This window comes from Rhagoletis zephyria, unplaced genomic scaffold, assembly GCF_001687245.7.
Source record: "Rhagoletis zephyria isolate East Lansing unplaced genomic scaffold, Rhagoletis_zephyria_1.1 Rzeph_scaffold_00500, whole genome shotgun sequence".
Classification (NCBI taxonomy): domain Eukaryota; kingdom Metazoa; phylum Arthropoda; class Insecta; order Diptera; family Tephritidae; genus Rhagoletis; species Rhagoletis zephyria.
The window spans coordinates 19,706-45,821 of NW_016157584.1; the positions used below are offsets into that span (position 1 = coordinate 19,706).

A 26,116-nucleotide genomic window follows, 5' to 3' on the forward strand; every position below is an offset into this window, starting at 1 on the left:
TCCGTTGAAAACCAGGTTGCCTTTTACTATTTACAAACAAAATTTAGCAAGCCATAGTAGAAAGCGTAGACAATTTCTTAAGAACTTCGTACTGCTTAAGAAAATTTGGCTCAATAAATTTTTCTTGACCATTTCTTGGGCTTTTCTTTTATTCGTCGAATTAAAGAAATGTTTATAAATACTAACATAAAACAGATTTGGTTTTTATTAACCCGTAACATCAATTGCACATCTGGTTGGATACAAAAATTTAAAACCAATGGTTCGTCTCCACCGGAAAGCAATGGTGTTGTTGAACAGATTTACATAATTTATCCCAAATGGAGAATAACGAATATTTAAGAAAATTTAAACGACCAACGCAGATCGGCGGCACCCTGAAATTATGCATACGAAATATTTAATGTATATGCCTATACCTGTACTGCCTATTTAGATGCGGGTGGTCCGTCTGCTGGACCAGGTGGTGCTGCCTCCATTGGATCAGGCGGGGGAGCATCTGCTGGACCAGGAGGTGGAGCATTTGCTGCACCGGACAGAGGAGCGTCCATTAAGGAAGGCGGTGGAGCGTTTGGTGCATCAGATGGTAGAGCGTTCGTTGGACCAGGTGGTGCCGCCTCCATTGGATCAGGCGGGGGAGCATCTGCTGGACCAGGAGGTGGGGCATTTGCTGCACCGGACAGAGGAGCGTCCATTAAGGAAGGCGGTGGAGCGTTTGGTGCATCAGATGGTAGAGCGTTCGTTGGACCAGGTGCTGCTGCCTCCATTGGATCAGGCGGGGGAGCATCTGCTTGACCAGGAGGTGGAGCATTTGCTGCACCGGACAGAGGAGCGTCCATTGGGGAAGGCGGTGGAGCGTTTGATAGAGGAGAGGTTCCACCATTGCTCTCCGTTGTGGGACTTCCTCCAGATCCTTGTGCAGGATTCTCTGTAGACATTTCTCCAGGCTGTAGCACAGAACTTGCAGGACCTATTACTGCATAATTTGGAGGCGTAGTTGTAATTGGTGCAAATAGTGCAATATTGCTTAGTGCAGATAACTTTTGGTTAAGTATGTTGGTCAACAGTTTTGTGAATATAAACGAGTCTGCAAATCCTAATGAAAATAACACCAAAGCTGTAGCTGAAATCAAAAATAAAGTACCATTAAGTAAAGTTTATTTTTTAATTTGTGTTGTTTTATTTTATAAGTATTACATATTTTTGTTAATACATACATATGTATGAACATTGTTAAATTAACGCTGCCCTGCAAAAATTGTCCTTACTCACCTAAAGCGCTTGGAAAAAACTTTTCGGCCATTCTTGAGAAATACTTGAGAAGTGTGTAGTCAATGCGACTCGATTACTATCTGGATCTCTATTAGCTTAGTGACACTTATATATTGCCTTAGTAAATACATATATAGCTACTGAATTTATCTCGGCGAATTAGCGAAATTTAAATGCTGTTGTATCTTTACTTGTAAATATAAGTGTCTAAGTACATACAGTGACTGAAACAAATGACCACATCTTTTCTTTTTTTAATATTCGTAATATTTTTCGAGAACATTTTTTTGTTTTTTTCTATAAAAATGCTAGTGTTGGGTGTTAAATATACACATGTTGGTAACATTTCAATACTCAGTGTTGAAATCTCATAAGCTGGCAGTATTTTATTCAAATAAATTTATGAATCCCAAATTACGTCAAATGAGTTGCTAACTGGATGCAAGTGTTGTACTTGAAAATTAATGAAACTGCAAATTGAGTACAATCTTTTCTTTCGAGTTCTTTTGTGAATACTGAGTGCTTTGGACTACTCTGTATCGATACTTTTAAAAATCGGTTGCTGTCGATCCTTTTGAGAATCGAGTTCTGAATACTTTTGGTATCGATACTGCCCAACAATACCATCTAAGCTTTAACCAAAACCATGTAAATCGCAGTTTCAAACTTAATACCAAAATTTAGGAAAATTCAACACATTTTCATCAAAGTTTCAACTTTTTAATCTGAATATTTAGAACATTTTTTAATATGCAATTTTATAGCCCTTACAAGTTTGGTCTAATTAAGTGAAAGTTTCAACCGGCGTTGATTTTAAAGAATTTTTTTTTGAGACTGCTTTTGCGTTTTTTTTTTTGTATAAGTGCAATTTACAAAAACCTGCGTTGATTTTTTTTTTTACATTTGTTGCTAGTGGTCTCGCGCATTTATTGCTTAAGAAATTCATGCTTATATGAAAAAAAGTGCAAAAATCCATCACCAAAAAAATTCTCAAAAATCAACGGATTTTTTTGGCCGTATGAAACTTGCACTTTCTTAGACTAAACTTGTATGGGCTATAAAACTGCATACCCTAAAATATTCTAAAGATTCAGATTAAAAAGGTGAAAATTTGTTAAATTTTCCTAAATTTTGTATAAAGATTTAAACTGTGATTTAATTTTTTTGGTTAAAACTTAGACGGCATTTTTATAGAAAAAAAAATAAAAATTTAGCTGGAACAACTTTGCAAATATTAGAAAAACCAACATGTGGTGATTTGTTTTAGTCACTGTATGTATGTATATGTAAATATGAACATTCATATACATATGTACATATTTTTAGTTTATGGCTTGTCTATTATTGTTTGAATGTTCTTCAAAATTAGCTACTTATCATAAGCAAGCACGAACTGGGTTAAAATGTTGTTTTAAATTCGAACTATGTTTTACTGGATTGCTTAAAATGAATGTCTACTGATTTATGCTTATGCATGCAACTGGTTACATCTAAAATTAAATTATTGCCGGAATTTTATTATCCAAAATCCAAAAGTGATGCCAAAATTAAATTTTAGTACTTTAATTAGTTCACCCTGTGTCCGCTGCAGGATTGCGGATTTAGCAAGCCGCTAAGTCGTCGGTTCGAATCCCACTGCCAGGATGTTTTTTTGCATATATTTTTTTTTGTTCTTTTAAATACTAGTTTAATTTGTTTATGTAATTATAGTTGTTGTGACCTTTTGAATTAAAATTAAACTCCAAAAAACTTGATTACCTTCAAGTCATTGCACTGGATCATAAATTTTAGTTTTGTTTTTGTTCTCCAGACTCCACTGTCCAATTACTACGTCGAATCGCTCGGTGATTGCGAAAACGAAGTTAATTATTTTTTCTATGGATACGTTTTTTAGATATTTGCAATTTACCGTTATTCAGCTTAAAACAAAGAGTAGTTACACTTAATCCCGTATACGAATCCATTGAACAATTCGTTCCGATATAGATTGGGCTTTAAAGAGCAGAAATTTGTACTACCGTCAGGATTCGATTTTAAGTCAACACCTTAATCTCTATGTGTAAAACTAATAATAGATTGTTGCTTACACAATATGTTAGTGTTTGGCCGAGCTTCCCCTCCAATTAGTCGCGTGCGCTTTTACATTGTGCCACAAAGGGGGTCCCTACAGTTTTACGCCGACTCTGAACGGCGGTTACATTTTTATGAGAAGCTGTTTTTCATGGCAGAAGTCAGACTCAGAAGTTTGCGCAAGTCTAATCACTACACCACAGCGGTCTGCATACGAGACCAATATTCAGAGAAACTTTTTTGGATTTCGGTATCAATATTTGAGATATCGAGTCTTTTTATTCCGATATTGATAGATACCCGATATTTTTAGAGCGAAACTTTAAATGAGTATCATATTCATACTCTTGGTTCGATATCGAGTCCCTAGTTGTATTTCCTTTACTCAAAGTACTGGCACACGTTTTAATGAACCATACTGAATTTTTCGTTTTTGAAATGACCATTATCTATTCTGCATTGGTAATAAACATTTCATACATACATAAAATTTCTCTAATTTTTTAAACCCTTTCCACATTCTGTGCTCGCTAGTAACCGGTAAATTTTATTACCACCTCATGAGCTCGCAACAAGATACTACCGCATAAAATATGCAATACCAGTAATCCATAGCTGAATTGCTGAATAAATTTTGACAGCGTTACCACTGTGCCTAAAATTTTGGTTACATAAAGTGGTAAGATTTTTTGGTGCAATACATTTTCTTGGAGAAATATATACATATAGCATTTTTTTCTTCAGAGAGTTGTTTGATCATCAAAATGCGTGCGCTGTTTATTACTGTACCTGTAGTGTTTCTAATTCCATAATAAATAATTACTAACACCAAAACAAATTTAATTAATTTGAAACAATCCAGTTCATGTAATTATATTTATTTATATATTTTTTTAATTTTCCAGCATTTGCGCTCCATGCAATGATCCCAACGCAAAAATTATACTCATGCTTATCCGACATTCCATTCGCTTGAAAATACATACGCCCCAATGGCAATCGAAATTATCGTTTGCCAAAAGTGGGCTTACAAGATTTTACAATTTCCATGCTTCAAAAGTTTTATGATTTTAATTTTTGCAATTTAATCAACTTCGTATGCATACAATCAGCGATTACTTTTCCTTTTGTGGGCTTGTGTAACTCATTTTATTTTATTTTTTTTCAAATATTGAGTTTGCAAATTTTCAACTCGTTTTTTTTTCTTTAACTGTGACGCTTTCAGTTACTTACTTATATATTGAATATTTATTTTTTCACTGTTGCTTTTATTTATATTTTTTGCGTACATAAGTTACTTTTTTGTTTGTTTGTTTTTTTACTTTATGGGTACTTTGAAAACAAGGAGTTGAAGAGCATGTTAAACTATGCATTATGTATTTATTATTCATATTGGGGACTTCAGTTATCATATTTTTTTTTTAATAATTTGTAATAATTGCTAACACACATATTTTAAATTTTTTTTAACATACTTCATGCATTCAAGTAAGCCTACATACATAGTACAGACATAAGTATAGTTATAAAACAAATAAACAATTAATATTGGTTTCTTTTCTTCTTTTTTTTGTAACTGTAATGCACATTCTTGGATATATAATTAATCAAAGCAACTCAGCTTAACGCGACACAATTGACTGACTGACCGGCACGCTGACTGTCTCGACTGACTAACCAACTGACGATAGCTGACAAATCAATGAACTTAAAATTTAAGGTATTTAAATACTATACAATATATTCATTATAAGCTTAATATTTAGGTACACATTTTTTTACTAAAACTAAATAAATACGATAAACATGAAATAAATTAAAAATTATAAACTTTTTTAAAGCTAAAATATTCTTTTTCATTTGCTTTTTTTACTTGCTTTTCGTACGCCTTGAGCACACTTGGTCTTTGAAAATGTATGTATGTAGTGTTTTCACACAGTAAAACACATTGCATAAATACTTTCAATTATCCGTTGATGCTATACACATGCCTACATTTATTCATACATATGTATATTTATTAAGATCTCATTATTCAGGTTCCGTATTATTAATGGACTTTCATTGCGGGCGCTAAAGTTTCTAGTTGAGATTGAATTAGACGGGCCGATTCCATTTTAAATTTTGTAACTTGTTATTCAACGATTTTTGTGAAACTTGAATTACCACCCTCTCTTGAATTTAGAAAAATTGAGAAGTTACTAAAAGAAATTTAAAATATGGTTTCTAAGTTCCTACCCTCGCATTAACATTTATAAATTTTTTTTTTTTCAAGAAGACGATACTTACGCCTACTCGTTTAGTTCACTTATACATTTTTCTCTGAAAACTTAGGCGCCGAAGACTGGAAAGCACATATTTGGCAGATGCTTGACCAAAAGTTTTATATAAAACCCTAATATCAACTCAAAAGCACAATTTTCAAGCAAGAGCTTGCAAACAGTTGAAGGAAAATTAGCCTAAGCTTTATTAAATAGAAATTATGAAAAATTCTTCCTTCAATATTCAAGATAACGTTTTTAGGTTATTTAAGTGTCTTACATGATTTGCTTTATGAGCCGGACTACACTTGCCGCTACAGAGCCTTAGCACGACCATCTTCAAACTTAAAGAACACAAAGTTTTGAAAGCGCAAACCTGAGTGACAGTTTGGTCTATGCTGCCAGAACGGCTAAGATTTATTTATTTTCAAATACCCACAGCAGCATCCTCCTAGTACATACATATATATTTGAGGAATTCTTATGCCGCTTTTGCGACAAATTTGTCTCCTAAAATCTCAAAAAAGTATAATTTCGAAGCAGAGAAAATAATAGATTTCACAGAAAAATACCTTTAATATATCGAAGGCTTTCACGCAATCCCCTCTATCAGCAAATTTTTACAAAGTGTAGTTTCTGATTTAATAACAAATCTGAGACTTAGCTGCCATTGATGACCGTTAAGTCTTAGGCGTGCCTTTCTACCAGAATCTATATTGTTTTTTTAATTCTAGGTAAGGGCATTGCATACAAGCTGTCCATATCTAAACTTCTGGAAAACCAACTTCCACTTCAAGCTTTCGATCAAAAGTTTTCACATTTCCCTACTTGCTTATTTCCATAATATACACACAACTCCGATTTCCATTAAGTTTTTACTGAGCATTTCATAACAATGCGAAATTATGATTCTATTTTATTATTATTATTACTCTCTTTGTGGCACACGCAATCAAAATGACAAATAAATCGATAACGTTTGCTCGTTTTTTTTCAAATAAATTAAATAAGTTTAAGTATTAAATAAGTTTAAGTATTTGTTTATTCAAGCGCATTGCTTACTGACCAGTGGCGTCACATGGAGCCCAATTCCAGCTTATAGTATCTATTACATAATTTTGGTCAGCCTGTTCTCTTCCGTTCGTTGCGATCTTCCATCTACAAAGCATTTATACTTCTCCTCGCCTCAGCGGGTAGCGGGTGAAGTTTAAGTGCTTTCGCAGTAGAACAGTCGCAACTTATTCAACCTCTCATTGGCTTTCACATTTTTTTGTTTGCTTTTCTTTCCTTATAAAATTAAATTTTTCCTTTTTTAGTTGCATATTCCCTGTAGACGATTCGACAGTAAAATCATGTTGAACGCCAGCTAAATTGCAATTTCACAAATTTACATTTAGGTTCAGAAGCTATCTTCTTCCTCATCTTGCTCTTCTAATTCCGGCACTCCTTGTCATACCGTTGAGCCGTTAGTAAATACTTCTGGATCATCGGACCAGCTCACTTCCATCGGTGTGCCATTGAGGCTGTTGATTTTATCCAATAGCAGCACTTCTTCCAGCGACATGTGTGAATTCTTTAGCGACGAGGTCGAACCTGTGGTCGCCGACGATGTAGAGGCTGAGCAAACAATTTCATCAGACGACGCGGAACAACCTTCGTCCTCGGAGTTGGTGCCCGATACCATTGCCTCGCCTGCAGATTCTTGTATCTCATGGAATTTCTTCTTCAGATCATGCACAGATGTGTGTGTGGGCAACGATTGCATATCCAGGCGCTCACCCGAATTCAATTTTGATGTGTCGCACGTGATGAGCTTTCGATTGGTTGTGCTTGAAACTGACGTGCGTTGAAAAAGCGAATCATCATGTCCACCAGCCGCCAGTGTGTGCTGCTCTTCAGCGACTTCTGAGCACATCGTAGAAGTACGTGGCCGTACCGCATTCTGATGCGGTGAACTCGAACTCATCGGCTCCTTCCAGTTGATTAACTCCAATTGATGCTGCTTGCGTGCACTCGAGTTGGCGTTCTGACGTATTAGCTTCTTGCCACTTTTTGTGCCTACAGAGCCGGTATTAGAAGCGCTTCCACTGGCCTGCGCCGGTTCGGTGCCCTTTACACTCACCGATTTGGAGCGTATGCGCGAGTGCGAACGATTACTGAACTCGGTGCGCACATCGCTGGAATGTGGTCGTATCACTGAAGTGGCGGACATTGACTGCGAGAGTGGATTGGGCCCGGCAGTGCCATTGCCATTGCTATATGTTGCTGCACTGCCGACACAGTTCAGTGATGTGTTCATGGCGCTAGCACAACCGGGCAATTGACGGCGCGTCGAAGGGCTGCGCTCGACCGAACGGAATGAGCCAGCACGTTTTACCATCTTTGAAGCGGCTGCTTCGGGTGTGTCATCGTCCATTTCAAGCACCCACGATACGGAATCGGGCTTCTCAATTACACCTTTGACGATCGGCGATGTGGGTGGGGAGATGTCGTCCATTTGTATGTTGACCAGCGAGGAGCCGTTCATTAGCTGAGAACGATTCAGTGAACCAAGACTAGATTGAATACTGGCGTTACTGGATTCCACAGCGGAGAGCTCGTGTAATTTAGTTTCAACAATATGTAGCTGTTCGGAGCGCTGTTTGAGCTGCCATTGTAGGGCCTCGTTGTCATAGCTAAGGCGTTTGCGTTTTACCATTTCGTGGTTGTAAGCCTTTTGCTTGTCGTCGAGTTGGCGTAGGAAGTCCCTGTAAAGTAAAGATAAAAAATAGTCATTAGGTTAATTCAAATTAACGACTGCGTATGCCTCAGTTTTTGGTTTAGCGTTACTTACTTCTCCTTCTCCGATTTGATTTGCAGCTCCGACCTTAGCATTTCGTTGCTTGATTCAAGCAATGATATTCTGCCCTGCAGCACAGCACGTTCTTCTGCATCGCGCAACAGCTCCTCATTCTGTTTGGCCAACTTCGATATCTCTTTCTGCTTCAACTCCAAAACGCAATGTAAACTATCCGCTTCACTTTGCAGTCGCGCCAGCTCCGAAGTGCTCGAATTGCGCGGCGAACTAATGCCACTGCTGCGATCCAAGCTCTCGTTGAAGCTGTGCTGTGATGAACGCAAGACTGAAATTTCATCCTGCGATAGATTCAATTTATCGCGCAGCTCGCGCTCCCTATACTCTTTGGAGGTTCGCAACGATTCGAGTTCCTTGGTTAGCGTTTTTATGCGCTCATTCAACTGATTCTCACGTTCTGCGGCAGCTTGTAAGCGCGTAGTGTATGAATTTTCAGTGCTAGTCAGCTTATCACGTAATTTTTGCTCGGAAATCTCCAGCGCGCTGAAACGTTCTTTTAATGTTTGCTCACGTTCTGCGGCTTCCACAAGTTGGTGTTGTTTCTGTGCGAGTTTATTGTCCAATTCCAGTCGATACGAGTCGAGCGTACGCTTTTGTTCCGCAGCTCTTGCCTCCAGTTGTGATTCGAGTGCTGCGACTTTCTCCTGTGCAAAGGCTTGATAATCGGCGAGATTGGCTTGTGCTGGAGAGAAAAGAGATTTGAAAAGTTTAGCAAGCCACTCCGCGGAGAAACTGTGCATGCAGGTGGCGAATTACCTTTCTCCATCTCGCAGCGATGCAACGCCTGTAGATCTTCTTCTCGCTGCAGATAATAACCCTCTTTGTCGCATAGCTGATCCTGTAGTTGTGTGCAAGTAGATTTTGCTTCATCCAGTAGCTTAAGCGTAGTAGTTAAATAATCTTCAATTTGGTTTTTCTCCGCTTTTACCTTCGGACATGAGAATGCATCCAACTGCGAGAGAGGATTAAAAGATAATTAATTTATTATTTTTATGATTCAAATAATTCGACAAATCAATTTATACAGCAGTTACTAAGCTCACCGTTGTCATTTTCATTATATCATCATCATAATCCGCGAATGCATCAGAGCTAAGCCTACTTCTTTTCCTTTTACCACCCAATTCAGTGGGATTAAGTAGCTTTTTCTTCTTCTTCATACCCAAAAACCTTCCAAACATCGTGTTTTTTTTCTTTGTTAGTTAAATATTTAAACAAAAATTCCTTAAAATTTGACAGCTGCTCAAAAATTCACTTCAAACGCTTTGCATTTTCAAAGTATACTAACTAACGCTATGCATGTCCTCGGTCTTATATAGGTGCTCGCTTAGCGACTAAACTCAGCAGGTAAACGTCCTTTGTTAATTACAGTGCGCCTGTTTGGAGAATGTCTTTGGATGTTTACTCAGCATTTGGCATTCAGCAGGCTGCAGGTACTAAATTTTCTAAATATGCGTTTAGCCAAAATATGATGGAAGGACAATAGATCGGCGAGACTACCGTCTCGTTTATTAGCTCAGCTGTTTATGAAAATTTGGAATGAAAATACCATTTATGCATAGATGCTGACTACACAAAGTAAGATATTTTCTTACGTGAAGCGAGTTCAAGTTTTAGTCGTCTTATCTACACTTAATGAAAGGCTGGGCACTTTAGGTTGAAGAAAAAAGGAAAAGTTTTTCCTATGCTGTAGAAAGATTTTTATTTTTGCATAGTATGTAAAGACTTATCGCTATCGGTGTATCCCAAATATGTAAATGGTGTTAACCGAATGACGTGTATATACATACATATGTATGTATGGAAATCTAGATAATAACCAGTTTAATGTGTGAAAGTGGGTGTTTCCATTGACTGTAGAAATGGATTTATGCGAATAAAATATATAGGATCATTTGAAGCTCAAAACTAAAAGTCCTTTTATTTTTGAGAGATAGTAAACTGAGTCCTTTATTTTCTTAGTGAAATAGTTATTAGGACGAGGTGCAGGCTTAGTTGCTATTTTGGTTGCTTGTATTGGCTGCCCCCAACTTCATTGGAAAAGATTCGTTGAAAGGCCGTTCACGCCAGGCGATTTTTGATTTCAACTAAAAGTTGCCTCATGCGAAAACCGTATTATTTTCAAGGCAGAAATACACTTGCAGGGTTGCATTTTTTATGTTTTCGGAAAATAGGCTCGAACCCGGGCCCTGCAGAATGGTACTGCGCACGTCTAACTCACAGCGACCGCCTTCAACGGTACCGATACTGTCCAATATAGAATTACACTAACTTTTTAGCAACTTTTTAAATTAATCGTGTCTTTGAAATTTCAAAGTTCTTTTAAAAAATCCTTGGCCAATATTTTTCTGAGTCAATTGATTGTTTCGTGTGTTTTGAAATTTTTTGGTTTTTGTTGCACGCTGTTGTTTACTGTCTTCGTAACTAGGAGCGAATATCCGTCGAAGTACTCCCTCGCAGAATAAGTTTATTTAAATGTTATCCAACTATTTAAGTTTACAGATAGGGAAGGTAGTTTTTAGAATTATTCAATAACTTAATATAAACAGAGAGGTATTTTTCGATTGATAAGACTGGCCACGAAAATTTTACCGCAGAGTCAATAAAAGCTGATGCTATAAATTTTTGTACGCAAAATCAGATTCTGACCTTAGAAATTTCAGATTGGCTGTAGTTTTTGAGATATTTTGACTTAAAGGTCTAAAAAAAAAACGAATTATTAGCATACTTTGAACCGTTATATTCTAAAAACAATGCATTATGGAATGTTTTGAATAAAGCTTTAAGCCTGTTCTTTTATCCCGAAGGATAAAAGACTTTATGGTAGTATTTATTTTTGAAAAGTTTTTCAAATGCACATTTAAGCAAAAGGTCGAAAATTTCCGCATAATTCTACTTTAAAATTTTTAAAATAACTGACAAAATTTCATTTTATAACTACTCGCTGTGTAAGTATATTTTTTTAAACTTAGTTTTTGTAACTCATGTTTATAAAAGTCAAATTATTACCTTTTGTGCTAAAAGAGCAATGTTTAGCTTTATTTACTTCTTATTCAAAATATTCTACCAGTACCCGTTAGTCCATTGTAGAAGTCTAGCAAATGCCAAAAATGAGTATTTTGCCACTTAAGTCAAAATATCACAAAAACTGGAGCCAATCTAATATTTCAGATTCTGATCTACGGAAAAAATCCTACAAGAAGCAGGGTTCGCTTTCCGTGCCGCAAACATTTTTTTAAATTCTGCTGGCCCGTGTTACTTAATAAGCATGTAAATTTGTATTCTATTTCCGAAATGAGTGCATACAAATATTAAAAAAAAATTAAATAAAAGTCCGATGATTTAGCATATTTAAGGGCATATTTGATCAATTTATATATATTTTTGGCAGCCCTGATGATGATATAATTTTTGTGTCTGAAGAATTTTTTTCATTGGTTTAACGTGCTGATCAGGAGACTATCTAACCTATTCCAGCCGGGATTTAATTATAATGGCATCAAGTGCTTCTAGGGTAGCTGTTTTAATTTGGTGTAAATTTCTTAATCTTTTTTGTTATATCCATAGGTAGTGGTTATCTAGTATCAAAAGCTTCTTGTACACATCGTCGCTACTTCGACCGGAAAGACATTGTGGCTAGTATGCAGCTCTCAAGAAAAGCAAAACCTCCATACCTATAAAATTACGTATCGTCACGAAATGGCTAAGAAATTTTCTTCAGTCAAACTTCCTTAAGGCATGACGCCGAAATTTGCTACGTCTTCTACTAGGGTTTTCTAAAGTTTTTTAAAGCGAGAAAAGGAGCACAAGGCAACCCATTTTTGCAACAGAAATATATGCCCGTTCCATTATTTCTTGAGGAAAAAGTGAGGCAACAGGCTGTGAAGTATCAGATGGCAAAATTTCTCGGACACACACCCACGAAATAATGGAATTTTTTTCTTGACCGTTTTCTTGAGAGCCGCATATGTACTAGCCTTTACAATGATACGGTTGCTTGACATGTCAAATGCCTCAACACAGACGCCTTTGATGACTTCGAGTTGGATGCGTCAATGTACACAGATATATGTAAATTGAGTCTTCAGATCCCGAACTACTGCAGTCTAAACAATTTTTGTTGAAAATCAGCTTTAGCTAGCAGTGATCGGTATTGTTGCTGATTTATTTATGTGTAGTGCAGCAAGTTACTGCTAGAAACGTAGGTTTCTAACCTTTAATTTGCTCGACTCGTTCATATATGACACTACACTTAAGGCCGGTCCGCATAGAACTTTCGCGTTGGCTTTGGCGTTGGCCTAAGTTTGACAGAACGCACGTTAAAAGTAAGCTTGCTACAATGAACGCTTGGCAGCGAATGCCTTGAGCACTAGATTTACATACTAATGACAGATAAATTAATATTTCATATCAATAATTGCATGAAAAATTATATTTCTTACCTACATTTGATTAAAAATTAAAAATATTTCACATAATTTTATTTATTTGCCACAGCTGATTGACAACGCGCGCAAAAAGATGAGAGATGCCCATCTTTTTGTGAGCGTTAACTTTGGCGTTGGCGTTGCCGTTGATATGTGGACATGCCCATATAATTGTGTGTATTCATAGTCAGCTGTTAATCAACGCCAACGTTAAAGTTCTATGTGGACCGGCCTTTAAAGCTCATTTACAGATTCCAAATTAGCATTAGCCAGAAACTCGCTTTTGAATATTGCTCGTTCATTAGCAATAATTGAAACATATGTACGCATGTATGTACATACATACAAATTTATGTATGCTAACTCATTATGCTGAGGCATGATTTGTGGAAAAAAACGATTAAGGTACTCACAGATATTCCAGCTATTTAGCCAAATAATTATTCTACCATTCTAACTAATACAATCTGCAAAACTGCTTTAATTTGTATTAATTTTGTCTGGCGCCAGCCATCCATCGAGCGTCACAAAATTACCTCTCTCTTACTTTTTTTTTTTGCATACAGGCAAAAATAATTAACTACCTTTGTCTGTACCTGCACTGCAATGCATTCAGCTGTGAATCTTGAAAATTCGCAAAGCGCGAATGTTCCTGAATTTTCATGTTTTAATGCACGTCGCACGTCTGCATATTTGTATGTCTGAATACGTTGCTTTTGTCACCTGAACCTTGATTTATGTGTGTTAGACTAGTCGTAAATAACATTGTTCTTTTAAAGCGAAAAAATTACCTTTCGAAGTAGTAAATTAACGCGAACTTTTCAAAGGACATTCGCTTACTTACACACAGATGTACAAATACGTATTTAACAGAAGTTTTGTTTGGTTTTTCTTTGAGTTTACCAAAAATACCTACACACACACACACACACACACACACGTACATACATATGTACGCCGTATGTACCATCATCGCGTACTTACATCAAACACCGCATACTGCAGCAACACGCCCAGCGCTTCAATGCTTTTGTTTCGCTGCTCTTCCTGCAATTCCGTCTGTTCCAGGTGCCGTTCAATAGCCTCATAGTCCAGTCGACCATTACATGAATGGCGATTCAGATATTTCAACCGCTGCAGTTCAATAGCGTCTAGCCGCTCGGCAACTCCGCCACTCGCAGCAACAGGTGTATCCTCCGCGGAGCGTTGTTGCTGATGTGATTTTTGTAGCAGCGTTTTACCACGGGTCGCCGCCAGCAGCTTCGATTGTGTTTTCTATGTTCAGAAAAGGGACATTGTAAGAAGCCATGGATAATGGATAATTTTTCTAAGAATCACCTTCCTACTCACCTTTTCCAGCAACGTTCCACCCACCGTAGCATTGGTGGCGGCAGCTGTCGTCCCCGTTGTCGTCTTCTTGCCATGGTGTCCTAAGATAGGCGATGGGGTTTGTGAATTTGTGCGCGTTGTTGTTGTACCATTTGTAATTGTTGTGGTTGTGATGCTGTTATTGTTATTGTGGTTGATTTCATGCAATTCCGTTGGCGTATCTGTGTGTTTGGCATTTTTGCTAGACGCACTGCCAATACCACGATTTTGATCTGCAAAACAAAAAAAATAGAACAAGTTTAATGGCAGCGAAAATTAATGCGGATTTAAATGGTAGAAAATAAAGTACGCTTTTATTACACAAAATACTTAAAAAAGTAAATTTAAGCGCATGTAAAATATATAAAATACAGATACACACATATGTATGTGTACGCATGTGGCAATTGTGAAATTTGAAGTTTAGTGGTTTGCAATTTAAAATGTTTAATCATATATTGGTTACAAAAAACAGTCATTCGAAAATAGCCCCATTTACTTTTTACAACAAATATAAACCAAGAAAAAAGTAACATCCCTGCGGGAGATGGAGCTAGTTTGTAGCTAACTATTAATTAACTACCATTCGACTAGTGGTAACTATTTATTAACTATTTCCTTTGGCTGTAACTAACTACTTTTGAAGGGCGATAGCCGTAAAATAGTGAAACTGGTTTCCTCTGCATTAGATGTCAACTAACTTGTAGCTAACTACTTTTAGACATAAAATATCAATAAAAAATATATATATATTTTGTCATGAATACGAAAAAGAATCTGCGAAGTTCAGAAAAAAAGTGTATTGAAAGTTATTTTTGTGAGGATATTAAAAAAAAAAAAACTTGTAAAGAAAACAAACTCCCGATAACATCTGCATGCTTCTTGCACGACTTTAAAACTTACTTAAAGTTAGTTAAGTCATAGCTAATTAAAAGTTAGTTATTTATCGAACCCCCCAAAAAACCTAATTAGAAGTTGGTTATTTTAATCAATTGATAATTTTTTTCTGCGGGGCTGGTTTTATCGAACAGCGTCATTTTTGGTTTTTTATGTTAGTGATTCGAAATTTTTGAACAGAAAGTCTTTTTGAAACAAATTGAAACACAAGGTGTTGTCTATAAATTTTTGTAGAGAATGAGTTCGGGCCGATAAAACATTTCCAAACAACGCCACTCTATTAATAGCAAAAACAAATTTGTACAAATGTATTAGCCGCGTAATTTGTCTTGATTCAAATCGAACATTTGAAGGTACACTTACATACATGTTGTGCTTGTAGCTGAGTGCGTACAGGGTTAAATCTCAGTGAGCGGAACATATAATTTTAACATTTTATTTTTGGGTTTTCTTAATTATGATAAAGCATCTGTGAAGTGCACAACGAAATCGTGTTCAAACGAAAAAATCTCCAAAAATAAAACCATTCAAATTAAAAAAAGGTTGTTTGGCGCAAAATCATGTTTGTTTTTATTTGATGTCGTTTATTTTATTTTTCTCAGCGTAGATAAAATATTGGCCTTCCTTCTTGAAAGTTTCCATCGAAAACGGTTTCTTGGTGACGAGTCTAAACCCTACGCCCACCTAAACCTGGAGACTTGGGGCTTTCGAATCAACGCATAATTGTTGTCGATAAGGTTTGTCTTTGTCCGTTTGGTTTCGATAACTTTTACCATTATCGACATTGCTTAAGTTATCTATGTATGAACTATACATAATATATGTACATATTATGTATGTGTAAGTTGCAAATATGGTTATCGATATTGTTATCGACCTAACTATCGGGTCTGTTATCGATTCGTTTTATCGTTTCATAACACCATGCAGCAGTCAATTTGATACGCAAAAAATCAATATATTCGCAAAATCATAAAAAAAAATCTCTCCAATGTAGAAAAACAGTACGGGTATCAAATTGTATAGAAAATTCTCTAGAATTAAAGCAGATTAAATTTTTTGATGCATAAGGACGAGCAGGTGCTGATAATATTATCCTTGAAATTTTGTAATGATTATTTTTGAAAAAATTTATGTTAAAGACTAATATACATATATATGTACATATTTTTAAGTTTATTAGCTTAAAAAAAGTAAAAGTAATTAAAAGAGCATTTTAAATACCTACTCGTTTTTGTGATCCAACAAATTTTAATTATTTTAAATTCTTTTAAATTCTTTTAAATTCTTCTGATGCATAAGGACGAGCAGGTGCTGATAATATTATCCTTGAAATTTTGTAATGATTATTTTTGAAAAAATTTATGTTAAAGACTAATATACATATATATGTACATATTTTTAAGTTTATTAGCTTAAAAAAAGTAAAAGTAATTAAAAGAGCATTTTAAATACCTACTCGTTTTTGTGATCCAACAAATTTTAATTATTTTAAATTCTTCAGAATCTTCTTATTCATTTGGTTTCCATATTTGTATTTTAGATTGCATTGAACTTTTTAATAAGTTTTGGAACTAATCATGTGTTTGAAATTCCGAAGATATTTCAAAAAAAAAACCGCCATTTTATTATATTTGGCCCCAAGCTTCGTATGTGTTGACTGTGCTTGGCGATTTGAAAATCAAAGGCATAGTTAATAGAAAATAAGGAAACAGTATTAACATGTTTTGTACAACGGAAGGTAAATTGCAATTTCGAAAAATATTTGACAGCTTAGTTTACTTAGCAATTAAAGAAAATAACAGACAGGCCTACATACATATGTACATACATTCATACCTGCAGCGATCAAGACAGGCTTTAATTGGCGATAGCCAAGTTGGTCAACTTAAGTCCAACAAAATTAAACAAAAATGTAATTTCACAATTACCATAAAATTATGGATAGTGTCATACATGGCCATCAGCAACAATACAACATCAACTTAAGCAAAATGTTATTTAAACCACCTAAGAGAGAGGGCAATGAATTGAAGAAAATGGTGTTGTAAATATAGTCACTTGTATAGTTTTACAATGAACAAGTTTTCTAAAGCGATCTGCTCGCTGTTTAAAAGTTAATAAAAAAACGAAATTACTAAATCTTAATTAATAATTTTTTTTCCCGGTTAAGACGTAGGTTTGTGAACTTTTGCGTAGACATTGTAAGCCTTTTATCGCTTATTTTTTATTGGCTTCAAAAACAAAATATCAAAACAACTTTGCCAAATGCATTTCTCCTTTAGGGTATTTTCTCAAAGTTGAGAAGTGAAATTACACAATCCCAGGATAAGGGGTTTCATTTTCCTTAACCGGTTCAGTTTTCACTCTTGGTTTCCATGGTTTTACGATGGGCGGATGACAAATTTTCGGGTGAATTTTTTTTTCAGGCGATACTCAGGATATGACAGAATATATTTTGTATATATGTACTTACTTTGATATTTAAGTTTAGTCTAGTCTGTAGTCTTATGCCGAATTTCCACCAGACATTGAAATGACATAAAATGTATGTCATTTAGAAAAATGCCATGTGGAAATGAACTCAATGACTAATTTTTAATGTAATGACACAATTATTGCTTAATGTTCGACTTTGTCATTTTTGCCATTTAATGCCTAGTGGCATTAATGACAAAGTTGGGCATTATGCTGGATTTCCACTAGGCATTAAATGGCAAAAATTGTAATGGCAAACTTGGGCGTTAAAAAAATAGTCATTAAATTCCTCAAAATGTTGACCTTTCAATGCCTAGTGGAAATTCGGCCTTACGACTTTCGAGTTTTTTAGCCCAGAAAAAAAAAGATCAAATTGGTACGAAGAAAAAAAAAAGCATGACATGTAGATCATGGATGCACAGTAGGGTAGTAAAAAAAGTATAGTCGGAATCTTAATGCTCTCACTCCATGCGCATGTTCTATAACCCTATTTTTTATTTTGAAATCAAAAAGTGTTTAGAGGTCGCTCAAAGTTTTCCATGTATTTTATATGTGGAAAAAAACTTTTCTTTGAAATGGTATGGAATTCTACAATATTTTATAATCGAAAATCTCTATTTTTCTTCAGGAGATTCCCAATAATAATAACCAATTATTTGTCTAACCATTTTTTTATGTATTTTATATGGATAAACCCTGTCCGTAGAAATATTCAGCCTTATCATAAGTTTCATTTTCCCGGAACCGGTTCACTTTTCACTTTTGGTTTCCATGTATTTACTATGGGCCGACTTAAAATTTTCGCGTGAAACTCAGGATAAGGCAGATTGATTTTCAAGAATTCCATAGCATTTCTACGAAAAGTGGGTTTTTCCCAAAAAAAAAAAAAATAGGGGTATATTACTTTCGGTATAGAACAATCTTAAGGGATGAGAGAATAAAAATTCTGACTTTCATTTCCCCCCCCCCCCCCACATGCATTTTTGGATCACCCTAATGTACACTCTTGCACCTAAATTTCATATGTCAACATTCCGGCATTTCTTGGATTTTTTTTTTTTTAGTGTTTTCTGTGATTTACAAGCTTATTTTGAAATTTTCGTAAAATATTATTGAATAAAAATTTGCAGAGAATTTAATTTCCCGCATTTTTTATACAGAAGCTTAAAAAAAAAATTTTTTTGTACATAATTAGGAAAATTTGTGAAAAATTCTTACGTTTTCACGGTCGAGAATACGTAGCCTATTTAAATGCCATTCTCTACAACTTTTGTATGAACATTTTTTTTTTTGCACGCTGATTCGATTACGACCGGAAACGTGCCGAACATAGCGATGTACGGGAAGCGAATGACAATAGGTTCTTTCCCTAACAATCTGGCCCGGATCCGGTAATAAGAGAATAAGCGAAAAGTTTGCTCTCCAAAATGGAACATAATTCAGAAGTACAGGAACGCAAAAAAACACATTTAGTGCCCAGAATTTGAGAAACAGCTGATTCGCGTTGTTTTTGTTTTTGTCAATTAAATGCAAACTCTTGGAAATTGAATTTTTTTTTCACAAATTTGATTTTAAGTATATAAGGATTTAAAATACATTCACTATTCCTTAAAAGCACCAAGTAAATGCAGACAACATGTAAACACAAAACAGCTGATATGCACTTTGACACTTTATCCACTTTTACCCGGAGAAAAAGTCCGGGCTGTTTCGGGCAGGAAGAAGAAGACACTTACGATCCAATACGTTCCAATATTCGCTCTCTATTATCCATTTTGTTGAGTACGGGAATGATTTCTGGGCTATTTTGGGCAACGGCGGGATCCCGCGTTGCGTGCGGGAAAGAACCTAATAGCGAATCTAGTATGGCGGCCAAAAGTATAGCTCGCTTGAAACTGAGGTGAGGTTGGAAAAATTCAAAATGGCTTACCCAATATGGCGATAAATAAATAATAATAAGTTCATTACACTAACAACATCTATATCAGCCAAGAGAATAAACTGAGAATAGATAACTCTTCCCAAAATGTGCATATTTGGGTTCGGTAGGCAATTGAAAAGCAGATACCTCTCTCGTCGAACGAATATCACACACTACAAATATCTCATCATTTCCGCCGTTTTATATGACGCAGAAACGTAGACGATGTCAAACATGGAAGAGAACGCTTTGGAAGCTTTCGAGAGAACTATTTTATGCAATGTCTACGATCCTGTCTGCGAGGGCGGCGGGCTCCGAAGATAATGGAATAACAAACTGTAGGTGCTTTTAACGACATGGAAATATATGAGCTCATTAAAATAGAACGATTGCGCTGGCTTGGACGGCGCTCGCGTAGTACGGGCCTGTAAACACTTGGTACGAACAACCAATGCAACTTCGCATAAGAAAAGGAGCAATTTGCCAAGCTTCCTGCTCCCAGCTGAAATCGACAAGACATATGTAAAAGAAGACGACGAAAACATGTTATTAAATGTACCGTTCACCTAAAATTTCGCTGATTGCTGAAGATGCTTTGGTATTTAAAATAATAATAAAAATGGGTAGTGAAATATCCAGCTAAATACCTCAACGATCGCGCAAATTAAAAACAAAGCGAGCCGCTTGCCTGAAAGTCCCAACCAGTTGTTAGTGGCAAAATAAATAGACTTCGCAGAATTTCCAAGAGATGCGGGAATTCGTATGGCGCATTCGCGGCACAATAGATTTGGAAATTTCTAATGGATTTCATTCATACCGAAATCTCTGAAGAATCTTAGGGTTTTCCAGTGTCGAATGCGCAAATGGTCGATGCAGTGTAGCAAATACACAGTACTCGTCGTTAAGTACATATATACGCATTTAATACACAAACGCTTTGCAACATAGACTAAGCACAGTTTGTTAAGCCAGGTACTACATAGAAATAAAATCTGCCTGCGTCAACAATCGCAAATCATAACCCTTTCGCTTTTCCATTGAAACATACATACATATCTACCTATGTGGATACAAATTTTCCCAGTAACTCTAATGGATACACATACCTATGTATGAATATGTGTATATTAGGGTGGTAAAAAAAGCAAAGTCGGAATTTGAATGCTCTCACCCCCTAGGATGATTACATACAGAAAATGTATACCCCTGTTTTTTTAAATAAAAAAATATTTAGAAGTCACTCAAAGCTTTCCATGTACTTAAAAAAAAATGATTTTTCGTAGAAATGTTATAGAGTTCTTAAAGATCAATATTTTTCGATCGGAAAACTTTGTGTCTCTTTAGAAGACTTCTCGAAATGATTTCCCTAACCATTTTTTAATAATAACTATTTTTATAGTAATAATAATAGATTGGCGCTTACACATATGTTAGTGTTTGGCCGTGCTTCTCCTCCGATTTGTGGCGTGCGCCTTGATGATGTCAACACAAAGCGTAGGAACCTACCGTTTTACGCCGACTCCGAACGGCGATTGTATTTTTATTAGAAGTTGTTTGTCATGGTCCAGGCTTGAACCCAGGCGCTGCGGACTGGAAGCGCGCACTGCTTTCCACTACCCCACAGTGGCCGACATTTTTATTAGCCCACTAAAAAAAAAATGCATTGGGGGTGCCCACAAAAATCGATAGTATTAAAAAATGGTGAAATAAACAATTTGGTATTATTATTGGAAGTATCCTGAAAAGAATAAGAATTTCCCGATTGAAATATACGATTTTTTTAGAATTTTATACCATTTCCACGAAACAATTTTTTTCCATATACAATACATGAAAAACTTTGAGTGCGCGACTTGCAATAATTTTTTTGTTTCGAAAAAACGGGGGTATATTTTTCCGTTATAAAAAATTCCTATGGGGATGAGAGCATTTAAATTCAGACTTTATTTTTCCCACATGAACTTTTGACCCCCCCTAATGTATATATGTATGTGCTTACTTAAGTAGATATGTAGTATGTATGTGAGCGTATTTAAAAACTTGCAACGCAGCATTACAACTGCAATTAAACTAACATAAAAATATTTTACGCGAATATAATAGATCTTCGAAAAATAGAAAAAAGCTTAAACCCTCATAAACCTGTATGGCAACTCCTGTTAAATGCCCAACAACTTATCCACAGATTAACGTCTACGATTGTGACAACGTAACGTAGCAGTGAATTAAATCAACAACAGCGGACTTAAACATAAAAAATATGCAGCTAATAAATTGTGGTTTGCATTGCGCAGGCGCGTCGTGAAGCACGTGATATCAAGACATTTTTGGCATGGTGCAGTGCTAACGTACAAGCTGTGCAAAAATGCCACACGCGTTTGGATTCGTGCATACATACCTACGCACTTATATGTACATATACATACATATGTATGTATATGTAGAAATATGCGTAGACGCACTTGCAATATGCACGCCCATTAAGGTGGTCCAAAATTGTATTGGAAAAAAAGGTGTTCACCCAAACTCGCAATTCATTCACACTGGAAGTTTCAGCTTAATATATTCAGGGTTACTGGTCACTCAATGCGTCAGAGGTCATCACTTGATAAATCTTCGTATGTTTCCGGAGGGGATGACCTGTTACCGGACGTCACCATGAATGAATCGAGACAAGAAATGTTAGAATATTTAATAAATGCATTATAAAAACAATAACATAGTTTACATACATATATCATTTTAGTTTACTGGTGGAGAATTTGTTAAAAAAAACCATTTCACCTCCTGGATCTTGTTCTGATGCTCGATGGTTAGGCAAATCGTTATATTGATAAAAAAAAAAACATTTTTAAACATCAGTTTCAGCTCATCGTAGAAAAAAAGGAAAAGTTTAAAAATATGGCTTTTTTGTTAGCCTTGTGTATGCTAAATACTGGAACGAGTGTCCCCTTGGAACATACTGTGACATCCAACTTCCACGCCTTTTAAGAATTTATCCAAAAATTGATATTGGCAAAACAGCTTTTACCGCTTTTTCTATACATCTTTGGTTTCTTTCCGAACACTTGGTCGGCTTCGCTTTCTTTTATGAGCGGGTAACTTTAAAAACATAACTGAAAGGGACTTTTCTTTGATTCACAAATATAACCAAACGCATACCAAGGATGAAAGGCAAAAACAACTGTTTCGAGGAGCACCAAAAGTAGCGCTCATTAACTAGAAATTAATTTTTGTAAATTCATGTGAACATACAACTAAGCTTTAAGCCGCCACTAAATGAGGTCTGTTTTCAATAAAAAATCGGATATTGTTGTACGAAAAATGGCGTAAAAATAGCAATGTTCCACAATGTTTTGTTAGGTTTTAACTTTTTTTTTTGGCCCACCTTAATGTACACTCAGGTTGTGCGCACTGGCTTCACAACGAAATTCCATAGCTCTTTTATGGCATTTGACGCATGTGAATGCAGGCGTGATTGCGATCGTAAATGGTTTGTTGCAAGGTTGCAAGGTTGCAAGATACCTCTACGTATGACCACTAACTGCAATACGCATTTTTATACAAATATTTATATATGTATGTATGTACATACAAAGATATATATACTTATATACCAATATATAGTTTTACTGGCAATTAGCTTAGCCAAATCAAATTTATTTGCTAAATCAGGTGTTGGCTGCAAGCCATTGGAGAGGCGTAGAAATGTGAACATGCCATAATTTAAAAGTAAGCTTATTAAAATCACTCGACTGTCAAATATTTATTTCCATATTTAAAGTTGTGTTAAACGAGTTATTAAAAAGAAATATTTAAAATGGATATAAGTATGTAAATATGTACATAATATCTAGTTTAGTATCAGTGTCAGTGAACTTTTAAATCCCAACACATATTTTTTTCTTTATAACGCATTCGTAACTTAATAACTCTTAATATTAAACCGAAAATTTCGAATTAAAATGCAAACAGTTTTTATTATTTAATTTACATTTATTTGTAAATAACTTCTGAATTTACGTTGAAGACTTTGCTTTTCGCCGATGAGACCAAAACAAACCCTCTTTGGGAAGAGGGATTCACAGCTAATAAGGGGCGTGAATTCAACTTCTTCAAAAATGAGATCTATCTACGGTTACAAACAACAACTATCAAAAGTTTAATTTTAATTAACGTAGAACTATTTAATACACACGAAAATTTAATTTTAAGCAAATGTTTAGTGGTGGCTACCAGGTTGCGAAAATATTTCATTCTTTTGTAAATTGCAAAAACTTAAAAAAAAAAATTACTTTGAATGCGATAAATTTTACATATGTATGTACACTTCGCCCTCTCAATAGTTTCGCCTTCATTTTCAAAGTAACTCCAAAAGGAACTCTAGTGACTTGTTTCAGCACCGAGTCTGCTGAGGTAGAGGTGTACTCAGAACGAGTACCAGCCTCAAAACAGGGTTAACGGAAGACCTCGTTAGAACTCCGAATGTTTTATATGCCACAATTTCCAGTTCTTCTGAAACATCCTGTGCGAGAACAACACCAACGGTATCAGGGACTGATCATCTGAGTTTGAATAATTGTCTGAGGTGTCCCCCAGGTAATAGCTTTAGGCATAAACTGAAAGTGAAAGAAAGCCAAAAGATGGCTGTTAAATGATAGTAAAACCTAAGAAGTGTGATCAGTGATCGAGTAAGAGAAACACCGGGAAAGTGTGGTGGTGGATTGTTTCTTCAAGAACAAGGTCTTCATGGTGGAAAATTAGTGGAGAGGAAGAAGTTTATGCACTATACTGACAACCAGGCTACACTCTTCAAATAGATCGGTAATGCAAGTCTCTGGGAGCTACGTCACACGGTAGTGCCTGATAACGAGATCTCTGACCATTTAGCTTGAAAGGGCTCAGACCAGGGGATCTACTCGATATTGCGATTCGAAAGACAACACGGACTAATACAAACTAATAGTATTCGAATCCGACTGATCTACACTGATTTACTTTTTGAATCGCTATACAGAGTATACCCCCGGATATTCCTCGGCCAACCTTCGGCTGTCGAAGTCACCACGAAGAACTTGGACGGTCATTGCGTTCAGAAAAGACTGGAAGGTATCGATGGATTGCATGTGAAAAAAAAATCATGTTGCCCACAATTTATGAAGGTCTAGCTAAATATTTGCTTTCATTGAGCAGATTTAAGTCGTTGATTCCCGATATAACTCCAAATTAAAAAGTTGATCCAGATCAACAATGCCGTGTGTCTTTTCCTTACGAACGGTTATAACCGATTGCTTGCACAGGCCAAATACTTAAGTTTTTAATTGAATGAAAACAAAAAAGTGCATTTTTGGCAGTAAACCATCTTCCACTTAATCAATCCTGGTATCAAATTTTTCAAAAGCTTTCTATAAACATTTTTACAACTGTGACCCTATTACTTCACTTTAAGTTAAAAAACTGATTTTGACGCCACTAGAAATGTGCAATTCCTAAGTTGAATATGTTATGCCAGAGTGAAAAATATGTGGCATTTTAAATGAACTCAAGTGGATTTAGAAATCGCAACAAATTAAAAAAATCAGCACAAATTAGAATACTCAGGGATTTTTTAGCTGTTTGTACATACATATGTATATGTGATGTGCATGTACAGTGTGGCTTAATTTGAAAGTGTCTGCCAGCAATTGTGCACAGTGGCGCAATTCGTTAAATCGCAAGTGGAGTGGAAATTTTTGCGATTGTTGTGACTGCCAGCTGGTGTATGTTTTAATTGTTGTTGGCTGATTTCAGCTACATAAATACATATTTGAGTGTCTCCTCCATAGATGCTGGAGATGCTGGCTTTGGACTATGTTTTAGTTTAGCTATTTGCTAGTAGTGGCACACTGATGCGGCGCGCAACAAGGTTTTTCATTATGAAAAATGACCCAGCAATTAAAATTGAAAATAAATTGTACGTGTAATTGTACAACAGAGAATGTAAAGGATGAGCAGACCCCACCAACATGAGTAAGTACTTACACATGTTCGTAACTATGTAGTAAATAGTTGGTATGTACATACATACAAATATAGTATCTATTGAGTTAACGAAACAAGTGCATTAATTATAAGTTCAACATTTTTCTATGTTTTCTCTAACATCCCAGTCGGAAATTTCCTCATGTATGACTTTTTTAGGAAGTGTACAAAGATTCATGCAAATGCTTCTACGTAAGCGTGCTTTCATAAAAAAATATGGCATCGTTTATGCGCTCCGTTTTTTAGCTTGTAGCTACCAACTAATATGAAATGGGATGCATGCTAGTAAGCGTTTCAAAAGCAGCGCATTGATCATGTATGCGCTCTCAGTTTCAGCTTCCAACGTTTGGGATCCTAGGCACATGCTTCCAAGCATCCCAACGACGGCGAACGAAAACATTCTTCTTTGCATTACCCTGTCATGCGCAAACGGGTGCACTAGTATTTTAGAACTTTACCATGAGAAAAAGAAACATTCTAGAATACAAAGCCATTTCCAACTGGGATTGAGGCAAGACGTTTGGATATGCTATGCATACGCGAACAA

The 26,116-nt window shown here is 35.8% G+C and overlaps 2 protein-coding genes across 2 annotated transcripts in view; both read right to left on the minus strand.

The window, feature by feature from the left end:
- Window positions 1-428: 428 nt before the first annotated feature.
- On the minus strand, window positions 429-1,553 carry LOC108359982 (skin secretory protein xP2-like). Its single transcript, XM_017612100.1, has 2 exons — window positions 1,273-1,553; window positions 429-1,123 (listed from the first exon to the last, which is right to left on the minus strand). Exons 1-2 carry the CDS (start codon window positions 1,301-1,303, stop codon window positions 429-431), a joined length of 726 nt encoding a protein of 241 aa, XP_017467589.1. The 5' UTR covers window positions 1,304-1,553.
- Window positions 1,554-6,350: 4,797 nt separating this feature from the next.
- Window positions 6,351-26,116, minus strand: part of toc (toucan) — a gene marked incomplete at its 5' end in the record, with an annotated part of 219,539 nt that continues 199,773 nt past the window's right edge. The window contains 5 exons of the mRNA XM_017612096.1: window positions 6,351-8,350; window positions 8,437-9,139; window positions 9,214-9,409; window positions 13,869-14,159; window positions 14,235-14,485. Coding sequence (XP_017467585.1) covers window positions 7,054-8,350; window positions 8,437-9,139; window positions 9,214-9,409; window positions 13,869-14,159; window positions 14,235-14,485 — 2,738 coding nt within the window. The remainder of the gene's footprint in view (window positions 8,351-8,436; window positions 9,140-9,213; window positions 9,410-13,868; window positions 14,160-14,234; window positions 14,486-26,116) is intronic.

Coding starts and splice junctions, on each gene's coding strand:
- LOC108359982 (XM_017612100.1), bottom strand. CDS start 1,303: ATGGCCGAAAAGTTTTTTCCAAGCGCTTTAG. Junction 1,124..1,272: donor GTTTTTTCCAAGCGCTTTAG/GTGAGTAAGGAC, acceptor TTTTGATTTCAG/CTACAGCTTTGGTGTTATTT.